A 17,952-nucleotide genomic window follows, 5' to 3' on the forward strand; every position below is an offset into this window, starting at 1 on the left:
ATGGTTGTTTGTCTATATGTGCCCTGTGATTGGCTGGCGACCAGTCCAGGGTGTACCCCGCCTTACGCCCGAAGACAGCTGGGATAGGCTCCAGCACCCCCCGCGACCCTCGTGAGGAAAAAGCGGTAGAAAATGAATGAATGAAATACATGTAAAGCCAATGACACCCTATAATGTTAGAATATGTGTTTAATATCATAGTTCATACTTCATTACCACTATTACTATTACTAATATGTGTGACTGTTTTATTTCAGTAATATCACTGTGGCTGTTTACTTTGTCCTTTCCACAAAGGATTCCATTTATTCTCATAATATTACAACATTATTCTTGTAAAACTACAACTTTTTTTTGTTTGATTACGATTTTGAATATAGCTTTTTGTATCCTGTTAAATTATATTTTTTAGAATGTGCATGTAGGCCAATATTTTCTTTGTAAAAAAAAAAAACAGCCACAGTCAGCAAATGGCCCCACTTTGGAAACCCCTGAAGTTGAGGAATAAATAGATGAAAAATGGTTCTCAGGATGGACAAAAAACGAGGTTTCACTGTTGTAATTATTTGTCATGAACCAGCACCTTTCAGCACCATATGTGCTGTATTTGGGACTTGAAGTGTACATTTCAGACTTGAACGTCACCCTGATGGACCATGCATAGTGCACACTGTTGCTTTCACGAACAGGTCTAGTTTAAAAGTCGTGTATTAGGCTGTCAGGCCAGGGTGGAGACGCTTTTTTTTAGGTCTTGTCCCCCTTGAAATAACATCAAAATTATGCATTGTTGCCTCATTTTTACATTTTCAACATATATTTTATTATTTATTTATGTGATTTGTGTTCGTCTAGTGACATTTTCGCCTCACATGGTTGCATTTCGTGCACCCGCAAACATAAAAGTGATGATTTAAAACATACTTAACATGTTTAGCAAGTAAATATAAATCATATCTCCCACTTTTTTTGGAGGAACAGAAGGGTCCCAATGCCTACTCAAGGTGGTTCCTGTTGTGGATCAACAAGTATATCCAGCGGGTCTGGAAGCTTATGAGGCTTCCGTGGAGGGTGGCTACCACGTGGTGTAAAAACGCTGCCTGCCCCCCCCCTTTTGGAGTCACTGAGGCACTACTTCCTTCAGCGAGGCCAACGCCGAATGGATGCGCACGTGAAGCCTGTTTTCAAAATCATAGCCTGTGAAATCCTCCTGGAAACGTTTCAGGAACAGAATCAGTGGAATGGAAGGACTGAAAAGGAAAAGCCATGAAGGATTTCTTTATGTTACCTTAGCTTGAAGTAGGAATGATCTCCCCTTGCCCACAGTCTGGTTTGCATACAACAAAATCACATTTACACTTTGGTAAGGTGACTGAGTGACACAACAGCTGTCAGTAAGAACAGACCAGATGTGGCAGACTGACCTCTGGCTTGGCGAGCAATATGCAGCCCAGCTCGTAGACGGCGTACGGCTGAACGTAGGAATTAATCTGTCGCCCGTACTCGTCTCTGGCGGCCATCTGGAAAGCCTGCAAGGTACGCGCACGGCAGGTGACCATTTCTTGCATAATGGCAGACAAAGTGTAATTGGTGAAGTACCTGCACGGCGTCCCTCATGTTCCCATGACACTTGTGGATGGATCCAAGGAGGAGATGTTTGAGGCCCCTGCAAGACGCGTCATCAAGTCGCTGCAACACTGGACACACAAAAGAAGAAACATTCAAAGACATTTCAGATTACATTATATTATTTGGAGAATAACTGAATATAGCCAGAATGTGAGTGTGAATGGTTGTTTGTCCTAATGTGCCCTGTGATTGGCTGGCCACCAGTACAGGGTGTACCCTGCCTCTCGCCCAAAGTCAGCTGGGACAGGCTCCAGCAGACCCCCGCGACCCTAGTTATTATGAGAATAAAATCATATTTGAGGATAAATGCAGTCCTACTTAAAAAAAAAAATGTATGTGAATAAAACAACATTTTCTCAGAAAATTTTTATTTTTATAAAGTCGAGCATAGTATTTTTTCATGAAAAAAGGCATATTTTTTTAAATCAAAACAGATTTTAGGGGAAATAGAGGCCTAGATTTTTTAAGATCCTTACATGAATAGAGTCGTAATGTTTCAAGAACAATTTTTTCAGAAGAAAAGTTTTGCAAGACAAAAGTTTGAATTATGTGTGTATTATGTATGTCTTTTTGTAAGTTGAGCATTAATTAATATTTTTAAAAGGCATATTTTTATGAAAATAAAATAATATTTTAGGAGAAATGCAGACCTACTTTTAAGAAAAAAGATTTTTATGTGAATAAAACAATTTTTTCTAAGACAAAAATGTGAACAAATATATATATATTTCCAAAAACTATACATACAGGAATTATGTAATTTTAATAAGTTTAGCGTACAGTAGTTTTTCAAGAAAAGAAAGTGTGTATTTTTATGGAAGTAATCAGACTTTAGGACAGGGGTGGGCAAACCACATCCCGGTGGCCACATGCGGCCCATCAAGCATTTGAATCTGGCCCACCAGTTGCTTTCTAAGTATTTCAACTTTTAACAAACAAACTGGCAACATGACTTGCAAGTCGGATGTCTTATTTAGTAAAAAAAAACAACAACAACAAAACCGTACTGATAAATCCTAGTGTCTTTTGTGAAGTCATGTATTTAAAGACAAAAGTAATAATCATAATCACAATAATTTCACAAAAAAAGCTGTAATATTATGAAACTAAAGTTTAGATTTGGGAATAATCACATTGACTTCTCCCAATGATGGCTTGATCCTTGGAAAATTACCACATTTTCCTCAAAAGTAGTATGCCTATATTCTCATTGTGTAATTATTTTATTTGTTTTCAGTGTTTTCACACTCAACTCATGTGAAACAATTCCTTTTAGGCGCTAAATACAGACCGATGTAATTGCACCCTCTAGCGGTGGCTGCTAGGTAGTAAACTGCATTATGCATAATTCATGCACAGCCTTGTTGATGTGGACGTTAGATAAATTAAATCGCGACGTGCCCTTCAGTGTGGAAAAAAAAGACATATTATTTATTCATGAGTGTAACGGGGTTATCACCTTGGTTCATGATCTGCAGCTTGGAGGAGGAGCAGTTCGGAAGAGCTTTCCATAGATACAACACTTCAATGACGCCCAGGATGCAAAGCTCTCTGCTGGGAGACATTTTCCTCAGCCTCTCAGCCTGCACACACAAAAGCACACTGCTCAGCTGCCTTGTCATCCCAGACATGATGCTCATCCTTCGGCCACGCCCACCCTTTTCACGGCAAACTGCTCAATCTGGTTGTTTTTCCTCTTGAACAGCTTCTGCACGTCTTTGAAGACTCCGCTGGCTCCGTCCAGGTCACCCGAGGCGCCCTGACACACTGACAGTGACACAAACCATTAAGTACAACTGCAACAGTGCTGCGCCGCTAATGCTAACAGGCTGACCTCCCGTCAAGTAGGCGTAGTAGCACTGCGACCAGCGCGACTCGTTCTTCAGGCGCTCAAATGACTGGTAGGCGTCTTCAAAATTCATTTCAATCATGCTGCACCAGCCTGCCGCACAAAGACAAATAAATCAGACTTAATAAAATCATAAAGCACTGAGGCAGCGACATGGCCGACTGATGGGAGGCGTACCGATCTCATACAGACACACGTGCTGGATCTCTCTTTGGTCAGAAGCCAGTTCTAATGCGTCGTGGAAGCAGGCCAGAGCACTGTTGATGTGACACTGAGGATAGAGAAGAAACCATAATGATCAGATGGTACCTGAACACATCACTCGCACTCACTGTATCTGGCAACCTAAGTCCTAAACTACCTAGCCGTGTCATAATTTTGCTAAAGACTCACATGTCCATATTAGCCTTCAAACTACTGCCCAATCTAGCAACCTCGCTAACTAACTACGTATCTAGCCTCCATATCTACCTATCCATCATACCCGTCTAGCTACCACACTATAAAAACTCTATACCCACTTATCCGTCATATCCACACACCTACCCCACTATCTCTTGAGTCTCGATAGCCACCGATCTATCATGCCCGTCTGGCTGCCCCGCTACCTATCTAGCTTCCATACCCACCTATGCATCATACCCGTCTAGCTACCACACTATAAAAACTCTATACCCACTTATCCGTCATATCCACACACCTACCCCACTATCTCTTGAGTCTCGATAGCCACCGATCTATCATGCCCGTCTGGTTACCCCGCTACCTATCTAGCTTCCATACCCACCTATGCATCATACCTGTCTAGCTACCCCACTACCCATCGAGCCTTGGTAGCCACCAATCCATCACGCCCGTCTGGCTACCCCACTGCCTATCTAGCCTCCATCCCCACTTATGCATCATACCTGTCTAGCTACCACACTCACTATCAAAACTCTATACCCACTTATCCATCATACCCGCACAGCTACCCCATGACCTATCGAGCCTTGGTAGCCACCGATCTATCATGCCCATCTGGCTACCACACTACCTAACTAGCATCCATACCCACCTACGTATGCATCATACCCGCCAAGCTAACCCACTACCTATCTAGCTTTTGTAGCCACCTATCCATCATACCCATCTCGCTACCCCACTACCTACCTTGCCTCTGTACACACCAATCCATTATACCCGTCTGGCTACTCCACTATCTTGCCTTCGTAGCCACCTATTCATCATACCCGCCTAGCTACCCGACTACCCGACTAGCCGCAAACCCCGCCGATCTATTATACACATCTAGATACCCCTGCCATTATACCTGCTAAGCTACCTCACTACCTATCTAGTGTCCATAGCCACCTATCCATTACACCTACCTAGCCTCACCCACTGATCCGTTATACCCAACTAGCTACCCACACCTATCTAGCCTCCATAGCCACTTATCCATTATACCCGTCTAGCTACCCCACTATCTATCTTGCCTCTGTAGCCACCTAGCCATCATAGTACACATAGCTACAGTACCTCACAACCTAGCTAGCCTCCATAGACACCTATCCTTCATACCCGTCTAGCGACACCACGACCGATCTAGCTTCCGTAGCCACCTATGCATTATACCCATCTAGCTACAGTACCTCACTACCTGGCTAGTCTCCATAGCCACCTATCCATTATGCCCGTCTAGTTACCCCACTACCTAACTAGCCTCCATAGACACCTATCCATTACATGCATCTAGCATGGAACTAGCAAACATCTGCCAACTAGCTCATGAAGCAGCATTCTGTACAAATGTGTCCACTCATGACTGCTCTCTGTTGGCTGCACCCACCTCCAGCCTGTGGACACGCCCCTTAAAGAACATAAAGAGGGAGGAGTTGGGGTAAACAACCGACTTCCTCTGAAGGATCTCCTTGGCTTCCGTCAGGCCGGTGTGCGTGTCGGAGCCATCCAGCGCAAAGAAAGGCAGCACTACCGTGTGGTACCACAAGAGGGCCAACCTGTCAAAGGTGACATGTGAGACATCAAGAGCATCATGGCGCCCAGCGAGTAGTGTAACAAATACTGACGTGGCGAGCGGCGCCTTCATGTCCTTGCTTTCGCTGGCGTACATCAGCGAGGAGAGGCCCTGCAGGCGGTCGCCGGGGAAGCCCAGCAGGTTGATGATCTTCAGCAGGTGCGGTGGCACCATGGAGATGCACAAGTGGAAGAGGCCGTAGCCGAAGCTGACCGAGCCCTTGAGGCGGTCCAGGGCCTCCGCAGTCACGTCGTTCTCCACCACCGCCTCGTTGTGGTTGGCGTTGTCAGCCGAGAGCAACTCGCCGCGGTCAGCCGACCTCTGCTGGCAGCTGGTCTGCAGCTGGCTGATGTCGCTGTGGCACTTGTTGTACATTTTCCACGCCTTGCGCAGAATCCAGCCACCTTTGATGTAAGCTGGCGGCACACACAACTTTATTTACACAGCACACTTTGACAAGGGACGGCAAGATACTTGTCTTGCTCACAGGTATAAATCACCACTAAAACACTTCCTATTTACAAAATATGTTCTTGGGGAGGCGGCATGGTGGTCTAGTGGTTAGCGTGCAGACTTCACAGCTAGGAGACCAGGGTTCAATTCCACCCTCGGCCATCTCTGTGTGGAGTTTGCATGTTCTCCCCGTGCATGTGTGGGTTTTCTCCAGGTACTCCGGTTTCCTCCCACATTCCAAAAACATGCTAGGTTAATTGGCGACTCCAAATTGTATGAATGTGAGTGTGAATGGTTGTTTGTCTCTATGTGCTATAGCGACCAGTCCAGGGTGTACAACGCCTCTCGCCCAAAGACAGCTGGGATAGACTCCAGCACCCCCGCGACCCTCGTGAGGATAAGTGGTAGAAAATGAATGAATATATGGGGATCCTTCTTAGCGTATTTCCATAACTTTACCCCCCTCCATTTTTTATCACCTAATATTTGTTCATTTATTAATTTGCTTTGGGGTTTGCTTGGGGGTTTTTACATGTAATTGTCTCTTCTGGCTGTGTGTGGCTTGCCTTGTAGGGTTTTTTTCTGTTTTGGGTATTTGTTTTTTTTTAAGTCAGTTTTACTTTTCTCTCTGATTTCTAGTAAAAACTCAATTTTTACTTCAAATTAAATGAAAAATACGCCTGCTGATGAGGGCTTCAAGATGAGTAATTATTTTGGCACTACCCTCTATTACGATGACGCAGTAAACAAAAAACAAGCTGAAGTGAGCGTTCCCTCTGATGGTTTTACAACATCAAAAAAGCTAAACGCTACACTTTTTTTTTAGCACCTAATAGCATCAGTCCTCTTTGTCAGAAATCAATTAAAAGTCACCCACCTGAAAGCTCCTGCTTGACGAAGGAGAGCACGGCAAGGTAGACCTGACAGTCTGCAACGATGATCTGTCTCTGCAGGCGGTCCACGACGACGACCCCCGACCTATGGGAGTCCATCTGTGCACGCAAAACACACCGACTCAAAAACACTCCTTGCCTTTCAGTGTCTTTTTCATTCTACCGTTTTTTTTTTTTTGTTAACAGACTCACACTCTTCTTAATCTTGTTTCTGATTGTCTCCAGCACTCCAACACTGTCGCTCTCACACAGCTTCTCCGTGGTCCTCAGGTCATCGCAGGCCGTCTGCATCTTCTCCTCCTCGAATGTCATCATGGCGTTCTGCAAAGCACCGCCACATGCTGTTATGCAGGACGGCCTTTCACCAGCCACACTGGGCCACAATTAACACAAAAAAACCCAATAGTCCGGTTGCCTTAATTACAGCTTTATGCTTGAAGACTAAGGCTTCTCCTCGACTGGACATCCTGGGATATGAAAAGGGTCTTCCCAAAAATGTTCCCACAAAGCTGGAAGCATGCTATTATCGTCCAAAATGTCTCGCTAAGATGAAGACTACAGAGTCCAGACTCTGATAAACTGACTAATTAGGTGTGTCCCCTGACCTCTAGTCATAAAGCAGGGGTCTCCAAAGTGCAGTCTGGGTACCATTTGCAGCCTGTGGCACATTCTAAAAATATCATTTAATAAGAAAACAAAACAAACAAAGGAAGCTCTACATCTGCAAATGCATGAATCATCACAATGGCTGCTAGAGTCAGCGCACCCCCACCCCCACCTTCATGGTTATTTGACATCTGTGTCCAGAGGATGACATCATCTGTGTGTCAGGGGAAAGAAAGACGTCCTCCATCATGAGGATACTAATGTGAGATAGCTCCATTAGGGTCATGGATGGGAAGTGGCAATGGTAGCTCTGCCTGAGTCGTGCTGCTGATACCAAACAGTTGATCCCCGCCTATTCCTGGTTTGGTGTTTGTCTCTTGAATGGTAAGTTAAATAGAAGGTGGTTTGTGGGCGCTACAGTATCTTGCGGGGAAGCAGCTATTTCAGCTATTTCACTCAACATTTTCCAGCAGGAAGATGCTTTGACAAGATGTGACATTGTGTCCCTGCACAATACTGTATAATATATAAAGACTTAAAGACAACAACGGCAATAAAACAAAAAAAAAGAGCAGTTATTTTCCAAGAATAATGACAAAAACATTAAGAATAACGCAGGAGTGTCCAAACTGTTTCCAGTGAGGGCCACATTGTGAAAAATGAAAGGATACGACTTTGGCACGTTGTTATTTTGTAAAGCATATGCAAAAAAGTTATATGTTTCAAGGAAAATGCTACTTTTTTCAGTTTTGCTTTTGTTTTTTTTTTTATATTTTCCAAAAAGTATTTGAACTTTTCACTTAAATACATTTTGTTCATACTATGACTTTATTCCAATAACATTTTGGCTTTGTTACCAGAATTTATAACTTTTTCACAAACATCATTTCATAAAAATTATTTTGTTTTGATTGTTTGTCATAATATTACAATTTTGAAAAAAATATTTTTTCTTTACTATTTCAACTCTATGCTACTGAAATAGCATTTTTAAAATGTTATAATATGCCTCTATATATTTTCATTTTATTCTTGTAAAATTGCTTCTGTTTTTTCCATTTTGTTTAGTTTTTCTAGTTTTCTTGTTAAATTAAGTTTTTAGAAAGTGCCGCAGACCAATATAAAACCCACCGGGGGGCCCTGTGGACAACCATGGAGTAAAGTCATAATATTAAGAGAAAAGAAATTGCAAAAATATAAATTTTCTGAAAATTAGCTTGGGAAAAGGTTACAAAAGGTGGGTTATACCATATATTATATTATATAAAAAAAATAAAGTGTTATTATGTATTATGTAGTATGAGAAAAAAAACAATGTAGAAGAAGAAAGTTCATAAAACATATTTGTAAAAAAAAAGGAGAAAAATTATACACGTTGCGACTGATAATACAAAAGTTTAGAATATACGCATTTTTAGGCCTTTTTATGGGCGGATCCATTATTTGGTCATCTGACTTTTACTGTTGGGAGCAACATAAAGTACCTTTAAGGCCCCAAGAAAAGGTACATAATGGTATGCAATATTTATTTCATAATGAACCTTGAGGCACAGGAATGGACTTCTACTGTACACCATATCTGATGTAATGTTCTTGGGGAGGGGGGGGGGGGCACACTCACCAGGAAACTGACGAAACTGGCCCCAAAGCTCATCAGCGGGCTCTGGGTCCTAACACAAAGAAGGTGTAAAGAAAGTGAAAGTGTAATGCAATATACAATAAAACATATGTTTTGTATTATTATTTTTACAATGGCTATGAATTTACTTTCTTTTGAAAACTTGTTGATGTGTCTTGACTACAAAACAATGTCAATAGCTTGGCTCCTCCCCCTTCCTTGTCGCCTGCCGTAAAGTCCGGATGTGACGTCATGACTGTGAATTATCCTTACAGCATTGCTCAGATATTGTACATAATAACAATAACTCGTCTCATCTCGTGTCGTGCATGACGTGTTAACACACACACACACACACACACACACACACAGAGAAGGTGTGAGGTTCGAGTCCCATACCTGTATCTCCTAAAGAGCTCGTCGCTCTCCTTGAAGCCGTTGTTCAGCAGCATGTTGATGCCTTGCAGCGCCATCTCCGCATCATCTAATTGCTCGGCCTTCTCTTCCTTCTCCTCCTCCACCTGCTGCTGCTGCTGCTGCTGCTCCGGGCCCGCCATTGCTTGTCAGGGCGGTGATAAGGATGAAGATGATGATGCTGATACGGCTCCTGCTGCTCCGCAACAAAGCCGCATTGGTTTAACGCTACCTTGATGGAACTCCAAAGGAGAAAGGCGCCCAGTCGTACCGTTTAGCGCACACTCCACGCCTGTGTCTTGTGTATGTGAGAGAGAGAAAAAGAGAGAGAGAGTGAGAGAGAGTGAAAGTGAGAGAGGGAGAGGCCAGTGATGTCCAAACGACAAGATCACGCTGCAATGCACGCATTTAAAGTCACCAATGCACGCTGCATTCACCTGTGTGCTGACGAAAGGTATGTGTGCACTCCTCACTTGGACTCGAACGTATTCATTCAGTCATGCATTTATCCTTGCATTCTTATATCCACACATTCATCCATCCATCCATCCATTTGCTTCCCTGCCTTATTCTGTCCGTCGTGCAGCATCCGGCGCATTACATAATCATAATAACAAGCACAATTCACTCCACCAGACTGCTCAGCCAATAGCATGTGACACATGGAGCATTACGTCATGACGCACACCAACGGGGCTGAACCTGAAAACTTGGGCTGGGCGATTCTGCAAATTCTGGCCACTGTCGATATTAATACTACGGTGGCCGATAGGGGCAAATTCAACCACGAAGGGGATCACTGCATTCTAGTTTCCCTTTGAATTATATCAACTATACCACAGTTTGATATAAAATGGTTCAATATGTGAACAATATATCTAGGTAACATTCAGCTAGCATTCATTCGTTACACGAGCAGCTCCGGCCATAAACATCGCGGGAGTTTGACCACTGCTGGGATACGTCAACGTCGCCGCCATATTGGATGTGTCAAGGCTGCTCTGAAAATGAGCACTTGCTTTCATAAAGCGCCTTTCTGCAAAGAAACGTAAGTTACTGCCTTTCGTTCATACAACCAGGCACGTACTAATATACATGGGAAACAGTTATAGGCACCAAAAAGTAGGTATTTTAATCTTTTAATTTTTCTTGAGTAAAATTGTTCTACAGTAATAATATTCTTAAAACATGAGTACAGTTGTTTTGTTGGCTACTCCACACATCTCTGAATAGTATTACATGTTTTATATAAGCATACAGTTTATTTTTTTTTGTAAAGATTTAATTTATTTTTAGGCATACTTGATATACTTTGTATATTTATCTTATCTTAGTCATCTTAGGAGATCAAATACAGTTTTTGTTGCTAACTGTTTCCCAAGTATATTAGTGCGTATATGAGTGTATAAACGTGAGGCATCAATTTAAATATCTTTGCAGAAAGGGTCTTTATGAAAGTAACATTTACTTATCTTCATTTACAGCGCAGCCTTGAGACATCCAATATGGCGGCGACGTTGACGTACGGCTCAGCGCTCGATGCGGCGTCTACGTAGTTAGGTACGTCTCCCTCCTACTTTACAATAACTTTATTGAACACGTGTCACCTAACCAACCCGGAAGTAATGCGTTTACGTATGTACAGTGCATTACACTATTATTATTGACGCGAGTAATAGGTATGTCTCCTTCCTACTTTACAATAACTTTATTGAACACTTGTCACGTGGTCAGAAACCAACACGGAAGTAATGCGTTTACTTATGTACAGTGCATTACACTATTTTTTGACGCGATTTAAATATTGAATTTCAATGCACGTCAGCGATGACTTTAGGTTTTAAAAAAGCATCCGACAGATACATCAACTAGAACAAGTTTTTGTGGATCATTTGGGCGGAGGCGAGCGTGTTTTCTTACTGCATTAAAGTTGGTATAACATTTTCACAGAATGATAAGGTGACATCTGCAGACAAGCATTGAATCAAGGTAAACTTTGCTGCATGCATGCTTAAAACAGATATTCTAATACTGTCTGTTTATTTTGCCACACCCAAGAATGAAGGACATCTTGTGAATACGTAAAATAGTTGTTTCTGATCAAATGAATGACCTGAATGATAATCAAATAAATATTTTAACATAAAGGGACTTTGATTCAAATAATTATTTTGATCTGAATAACAGTTTGTAATTGTGCCATAAGTATTTTTTCTCTCTGAAAAAAATAAACCCTCCATCTTTCCCATATGACATCTTATTGCAACTATTTTTGCAATAATATAAGTCCCAAAACAGATTATAATGTGGAATATAATGTGACAGTCACGGCGTTATGACATTATGTTATGAGAGTTGAACTATTTCTAAAATTGAACAACAACAGCAACGATGGGAAAAGGAGCAGTTGAGAAAAAGTAATAATACACTTTGTCATCGATAACGGAATCTTGAAATAATAGAACTTGTTTGCATATCTGCATGGGTTGCTTTATAAAATGTAAAAATATCAAAGTGGCCCCCGTATCCTTTGATTTTAGAACATTTTGGACACTCTTGTTGTTGTAGAAGTATGAAAGTGTTACACAAAAAGTCAACAGTGCTTATCTTTAGGGGCATTTAGCGGAGGGCGGTGGCACCACAGTGTCTGATCCACTTTCAGAGGCGCACTTTGACACACTCACTGGACGTGAATGCAGACATGGAGCTGGGATCAACAGTGACGGCTGTGAGGAGCACCAGGGTTCTATCGGGAGAAGTCCACCCTGGGGTGGTCGTGATTAAGAATGGTAAAATCCACCAGGTGCTCTCAGACCAGGAGTTTACCGAGGACGCTGCCTCTGCGGTAATGTGACTCTCAGACTCATCAATGTGCGCACACGTGTGGGCCTAAAGAAGTGTTGCTTTTGCAGGTCTTGGATGTGGGTGACAGCGTGGTGATGCCGGGGATCGTGGACTGCCACGTTCATGTTAACGAACCCGGCCGTACTTCGTGGGAGGGTTTCTGGACCGCCACTAGGGCGGCGGCGGCGGGAGGTGTTACTACCATTGTGGACATGCCGCTGTAAGTTCGAAGTTCGAATCAATAAATCCTGAAATCAATTAATACCCTGCATCCAAACACTCAGGACGAGGCTAAAGGGCAGCGAAACAAATCATATTTAACTCTCAGGCATCCGTGACGTAGCAACTGTGGTCATTTGGAAGCATGTTTGCTGCAGAAAGAGCAGTTGCTTTCAAAGCAGACGTAAACAGGCGACATATCACCTGCGTATTGGTGAAAAAAGCTTGTCGCCAATGAAGTGGTGGGAGAAAACCATAATGTTTTAAGTCCTTAATCCTAAGTCTCAATTAATGACGTGCAAGTCCAAGTCAAGTCAAGACAGGTTGAGCCAAGTCCGAACTCATAGGTTTGAAATTTGAGTCCTTACAAGTCATCAGCACTGTTAAGTGTTTACTAAATAAAATACAGAAATTCAAGTCATTGTCGTCAAAGTCGAGTTGCAAGTCTTTGATGATATTGTCGAGTCATCAACAGACTCGAGACCACACCTTTGTATTAGGTAAGCCAACATTGCCATCACATGCCCAACTGCCGCCAAAACGGCCATTTTGGCTCAGAAAATTCATGCACAAACCTTCAAGAATGTCATATTCAGGTTTCTTTGGTGGACAAAGACTTTCTTGTAACTCATTAATTATGGTTTTATAGTTGCATTAATCACAGACCTCACAGCTAGGAGACCAGGGTTCAATTCCACCCTCGGCCATCTCTGTGTGGAGTTTGCATGTTCTCCCCGTGCATGCGTGGGTTTTTCTCCGGGTACTCCGGTTTCCTCCAACATTCCAAAAACATGCTAGGTTAATTGGCGACTCCAAATTGTCCATAGGTATGAATGTGAGTGTGACTGGTTGTTTGTCTATATGTGCCCTGTGATTGGCTGGCCACCAGTCCAGGGTGTACCCCGCCTCTCGCCCGAAGACAGCTGGGATAGGCTCCAGCACCCCCGCCCATGATGTCAAAAGGTTGAAAGCAACTGAAGCAAGCTAAGCAGTTTTTAAGGTGGGGTATAAAGGTAAAGGTACCCAAAAACAGGCATAGGCATGCAGGAGAATAGCTTGCATGGTTGTTAACCTGGGGGTGGGGGGGGGGGGGGGGGGGGGTGTGGATGAGTAGGTAAGGACATGGATTTTCGAGTGAATTCTTTCTCTTTGTCACAGAAACAGCATCCCTCCCACCACCACGCTTGCTAATTTTCAGCAGAAGTTGCGGGAGGCGACGGGCAAGTGTTTCGTGGACACGGCCTTCTGGGGGGGCGTGATTCCTGGCAATCAGGTGGAGTGGAGCGAAATCTCTTTAACATCCTCAACCATGTATAAAATGAAACAAACGTTCCACTTGCAGCTGGAGCTCCAGCCCATGATCCAGGCGGGTGTGGCCGGCTTCAAGTGCTTCCTCATCCACAGCGGGGTGGACGAGTTCCCCCATGTGAGCGACTGCGACCTGCACGCTGCCATGAAGCAGCTGCAAGGCACAGGAAGTGTGCTGTTGGTAAGGGAGGCGCCCACCAGGACAGTATTCTTTTGTCGTCATAAAATAAATGCCTTATTCTTTATCTCCTTCAGTTTCATGCTGAGAGGGAGGTCCAACAAACAAGCGGGGGCGATGGCGGTAACTTTCACTTATTTACTTGCTGCTGGTACGCTCTTAGCTTCTGGCAGCAGGGTCCAAATGTTTTCCACGGTGGGGGGGGGGGGGTTGCATCCAAAAAAATGAAAGCATACAGTGGCCACGGTTACACGTCCTAAAAACAATCCAATGATGGTCCAAAAGACAATAAAAGCAAAACTATGGTTTGATGCTCACTGAACTGGCATCATGTGTAATGTCATTCATTCATTCATTCATTTTCTACCGCTTTTTCCTCACGAGGGTCGCGGGGGGTGCTGGAGCCTATCCCAGCTGTCTTCGGGCGAGAGGCGGGGTACACCCTGGACTGGTCGCCAGCCAATCACAGGGCACATATAGACAAACAACCATTCACACTCACATTCATACCTATGGACAATTTGGAGTGGCCAATTAACCTAGCATGTTTTTGGAATGTGGGAGGAAACCGGAGTACCCGGAGAAAACCCACGCATGCACGGGGAGAACATGCAAACCATCCACACAGAGATGGCCGAGGGCGGGGACCGAACCCTGGTCTCCTAGCTGTGAGGTCTGCGCACTAACCACCAGACCGCCGTGCCGCCCTAATGTCATTCATAATGACTATAAAAAAAAACACAAGAAAAACCACAATTGAAGTCTCCTGTGAAGTCTTCGATAGTGGCGATCCAAAAGACACAAAAAGCCAAAGAAAAAGCAAAACTCTGCCGGGATGCTCGCTGAACCGAGGTGTCCTGTGAAGTCATCGATAGCGGCGATCCGAAAGACACTTGGATGCTCACAGAATTGAGGTCTCATGTGACGTAACCCTTGGAGACGATCCAAAAACACGTAAAAAGCCAAAGAAGATGCAACCCCCCCAGGATATTGGGTGGGTTCTAAATTGTGCAACCTCAAGCGTGTTTCACTTTAGGTGTTTTACAGAAAAAAGAAATGTGCTGTCAATCAAGAGGCTATGGAACACAGCACAGTAAAAAGTGTCCCTCGTGTTGATTCAGACCCCAACCAGTACACCACCTTCCTGCAATCCAGACCAGACGTGATGGAGGTGGAAGCCATCCGCACCGTGGCACAGCTCTGCCTGCAGTACCAGTGAGTGCAGTACCTCATCGCCGTGACAATAACAATCATCAAGTGTGTGTCCATCAGTCTGTGTGTGTGTGTGTGTGTGTGTGTGCGTGCTTCAGGGTGCGTTGCCATGTGGTCCACTTGTCCTCCGCTCAACCGCTGACCCTCATCCAGGAGGCGAGGCAGGCCGGCGCTCCCCTTACGGTGGAGACCACCCACCACTACCTCAGCCTGAGTGCGGAGAACATACCCGCCGGGGCCACGCAGTTCAAGTGCTGCCCCCCCATCAGAGAAGCCAAAAACCAGGTAACCACCGTGTAATTAGCACCCGCCGACCGGTTTGACCCCCTCCCCTCTCCTACCATAAGGAGCTGTTATGGGGGGCGCTGAAAGCTGGACAGATCGACATGGTGGTGTCGGACCACTCCCCCTGCACACCTGACCTCAAGAAGCTGGACTGTGGGGACTTCAGTCAGGCCTGGGGAGGAATTTCATCTCTGCAGTTTGGTAACAAGCAACACTAATGAGCTATAGAATGTGGACAGAAGTATTGGGACACACCGACGGGATGCAAACTGAGGAAAATGTGGAGTTTTTTGGGGTTTTTTTTTGTAAAGAAGCATATGTTATTTTTCAGGCTTACCGCTGTTCTGGACCTCAGCTGGTCTGAGAGGCTTCCAGCTGGCCGATGTGGTCCGCCTGCTCTGCCGAAACACGGCCCAGTTGTGTGGTCTCGGCCAGCAGAAGGGCAGCCTGGAACCTGGCTATGATGCAGACCTGGTCATTTGGGACCCGGAGAGAGAATTTGAGGTTTGTATCAAAAGGTAACCCAGAATGTATTGGCAGTACCCAAAATCCCCTTAAAAATGATATTAAATATTTCATTAAAATAAAAAAGGAGGTGTGATGGCGCTATCTGCAGGGGGTGCTGCAGCTATGAATCCAGCAAAATGCGCTGTCTCACAAGTCAATTCCCAATTTTCCAGCAGGAAGATGCCTTAACAAATGTGATGTTGTGTAACTGCATCTCTTTTAAGTACAATACTGTATATTGTCTGCCAGGAATTGCTCCTTAATGTGTAAAACTCTATTTCAAATGTATTTAGTAATTGTGGGAGGCACATATAAGGTTTAAAACCCGGGTGCCTGCGGCACATTGTAGGAATAAATAAAACACAAAAACAGCAAAAAAAAATGGGGAAAAAATGGAGCAAAAAGAAAAAGTGCAAAGAGAAAAATATTTTTTTTAATATGTGATTTTTTTTCTGCCATTTTACAAAATTTTAAAAATGGAAAAATTCATTACATTTTTTAAATACATTTTTAATTAAAAAAAAACAGATATCAAAATTGCCCTCAGCATCCTTAGATTTTTTTCACATTTTCAAAAAGGTTATTATTTTTTATTTTATTTAAAAAATGTAGTCATTTTCATATAGTTTCTAAAATTATTTTTACACATTTAAGTCATTTCATCATATTGTTTTTTTTACAATTTTAAGTAATTTTTGTTTTTATATTGATTTATTCAACAAACACGTACACATTTATAGCACTCAACGTGCAATTTGTCTTTTGACTATGCTTGTATTGCCCTGGTTTCAGTTAAATTGAATATCATAAATACCAGAAAATCTGATATTTTACTTGTAAATATTGCTCAAATTGACTTCAAAGCTTATTGGTATATCAGTTGTATATTACATATCTTTATGTAATGTTTGACTTGCCGGAATGAACCTGCGAGCCACCACTTGAAACCCACTGATCTACAATATCTATCGTATGCCACAGAAAACATCATTCAGACACTGGGGGGGTGATGAAGCTTTTGACATTTTGTTACTCTTCTTTTTCAGATTAAAGCGGAAGGCATCCATCATAAGAACAAGGTAGGGGACAAGGAGTCTAAATGATCTTTTCGGGCACTGATTGACTGTGTGTGTGTGTGTGTGTGTGTGTAAGTTAACTCCATACCTGGGTGTTACACTGCGAGGAGTGGTGACTGCCACCATCGTGGGGGGACGGCTGGTGTACCGTGATGGCTCCTTCAGCTCTGAGACTCTGGGGAAGCCCCTCCTCATCCCTCCAAGGACCACCCCGGAGGAAGAGAAGACACAGATGTGATGACTTTTCCTCCATCATGACTATTTTCAGCTGGTTCAAGTGGACACAGAGTCAGGGCTGCAGTGTTGATATTGTGTAATGCAACACATGCATGCTAAGAAGTTATACATATATATATTTGTAGGAAAAAGAAATGCATCTCAGCTTCATATCATTAGTATGACTTGGGTTTTTGCTTTTGTCTGTTTTTTACAGTTTTTTTTATTTTATTTTCAAAATATTTCAACTTTTTTCTTAAATAATCCTCATAAATGTTGTTTTTTGGAATAGTGTGACTTTTTCCTCAACCTAAATTTTGTTTCTCATAATACTATGACTATGAAACAAAAAACATTTAATAGTTAAACTCTATGGGACTAAAATGACATCTAATATTACGAGTTTATTCTCATGAAATTGTGACTTAACTCCCATTAAAATGCAACTTTTTTTCTCTGAATATTTTTATTATTTTCTCATAAAATTTTAATAAATACAAATTTATTCCCATTTCTGCTGTTGTTGGTTTTTCATTTTCCAACTTTCTACATGTCATTTTTCTCTTGTAATGATTGTTATTCCTTTAATATTTTGACATTATTCTTGTAACATTTTAACATTTTTCCAAAA

At 42.9% G+C, this 17,952-nt stretch overlaps 2 protein-coding genes across 8 annotated transcripts; one reads left to right on the top strand and one right to left on the bottom strand.

Annotated features, from left to right (window-relative positions):
- Window positions 1-453: 453 nt before the first annotated feature.
- ttc39c (tetratricopeptide repeat domain 39C) lies at window positions 454-17,719 on the bottom strand. 5 transcript variants are annotated; one of them, XM_058072816.1, is made up of 17 exons: window positions 17,194-17,719; window positions 15,860-15,993; window positions 9,748-9,768; window positions 9,462-9,672; window positions 9,066-9,114; window positions 7,031-7,159; window positions 6,823-6,937; window positions 5,545-5,908; window positions 5,307-5,475; window positions 3,653-3,746; window positions 3,461-3,568; window positions 3,284-3,393; window positions 3,086-3,209; window positions 1,597-1,694; window positions 1,422-1,526; window positions 1,286-1,324; window positions 454-1,207 (listed from the first exon to the last, which is right to left on the bottom strand). In XM_058072816.1, exons 4-17 carry the CDS (start codon window positions 9,617-9,619, stop codon window positions 1,118-1,120), a joined length of 1,752 nt encoding a protein of 583 aa, XP_057928799.1. In that variant the 5' UTR covers window positions 9,620-9,672; window positions 9,748-9,768; window positions 15,860-15,993; window positions 17,194-17,719; the 3' UTR covers window positions 454-1,117. The 5 variants fall into 5 exon arrangements, with proteins under 5 accessions (XP_057928799.1, XP_057928797.1, XP_057928796.1 ...); XM_058072814.1 differs by having other exon boundaries at window positions 9,748-9,774; XM_058072813.1 differs by lacking the exons at window positions 15,860-15,993; window positions 17,194-17,719 and adding an exon at window positions 9,914-10,322 and having other exon boundaries at window positions 9,748-9,774.
- On the top strand, window positions 9,882-17,820 carry zgc:103559 (Allantoinase, mitochondrial). 3 transcript variants are annotated; one of them, XM_058072817.1, is made up of 12 exons: window positions 9,882-9,930; window positions 12,176-12,321; window positions 12,389-12,540; window positions 13,698-13,812; window positions 13,882-14,028; window positions 14,103-14,148; window positions 15,147-15,240; window positions 15,336-15,522; window positions 15,585-15,723; window positions 15,854-16,026; window positions 17,076-17,108; window positions 17,182-17,820. In XM_058072817.1, exons 1-12 carry the CDS (start codon window positions 9,897-9,899, stop codon window positions 17,341-17,343), a joined length of 1,428 nt encoding a protein of 475 aa, XP_057928800.1. In that variant the 5' UTR covers window positions 9,882-9,896; the 3' UTR covers window positions 17,344-17,820. The 3 variants fall into 3 exon arrangements, with proteins under 3 accessions (XP_057928800.1, XP_057928802.1, XP_057928801.1); XM_058072819.1 differs by lacking the exon at window positions 9,882-9,930 and adding an exon at window positions 11,078-11,465 and having other exon boundaries at window positions 17,182-17,819; XM_058072818.1 differs by lacking the exon at window positions 9,882-9,930 and adding an exon at window positions 11,079-11,465 and having other exon boundaries at window positions 12,090-12,321; window positions 17,182-17,817.
- Window positions 17,821-17,952: the final 132 nt, after the last annotated feature.

Source organism: Doryrhamphus excisus, chromosome 5, assembly GCF_030265055.1.
Source record: "Doryrhamphus excisus isolate RoL2022-K1 chromosome 5, RoL_Dexc_1.0, whole genome shotgun sequence".
Classification (NCBI taxonomy): domain Eukaryota; kingdom Metazoa; phylum Chordata; class Actinopteri; order Syngnathiformes; family Syngnathidae; genus Doryrhamphus; species Doryrhamphus excisus.

Excerpts from the sequence above, each read along its gene's own strand:
- ttc39c (XM_058072816.1), bottom strand. The coding sequence starts at position 9,619 with ATGGCGGGCCCGGAGCAGCAGCAGCAGCAGCAGCAGGTGGAGGAGGAG. Across the intron at positions 6,938-7,030 it reads GAAACAAGATTAAGAAGAGT|ATGGACTCCCATAGGTCGGG; the intron begins GTGAGTCTGTTA and ends TTGCGTGCACAG. Across the intron at positions 1,325-1,421 it reads TATTGCTCGCCAAGCCAGAG|ACTGTGGGCAAGGGGAGATC; the intron begins GTCAGTCTGCCA and ends TATGCAAACCAG.
- zgc:103559 (XM_058072817.1), top strand. The coding sequence starts at position 9,897 with ATGCACGCTGCATTCACCTGTGTGCTGACGAAAG. Across the intron at positions 16,027-17,075 it reads ACCCGGAGAGAGAATTTGAG|ATTAAAGCGGAAGGCATCCA; the intron begins GTTTGTATCAAA and ends CTTCTTTTTCAG. Across the intron at positions 17,109-17,181 it reads GCATCCATCATAAGAACAAG|TTAACTCCATACCTGGGTGT; the intron begins GTAGGGGACAAG and ends TGTGTGTGTAAG.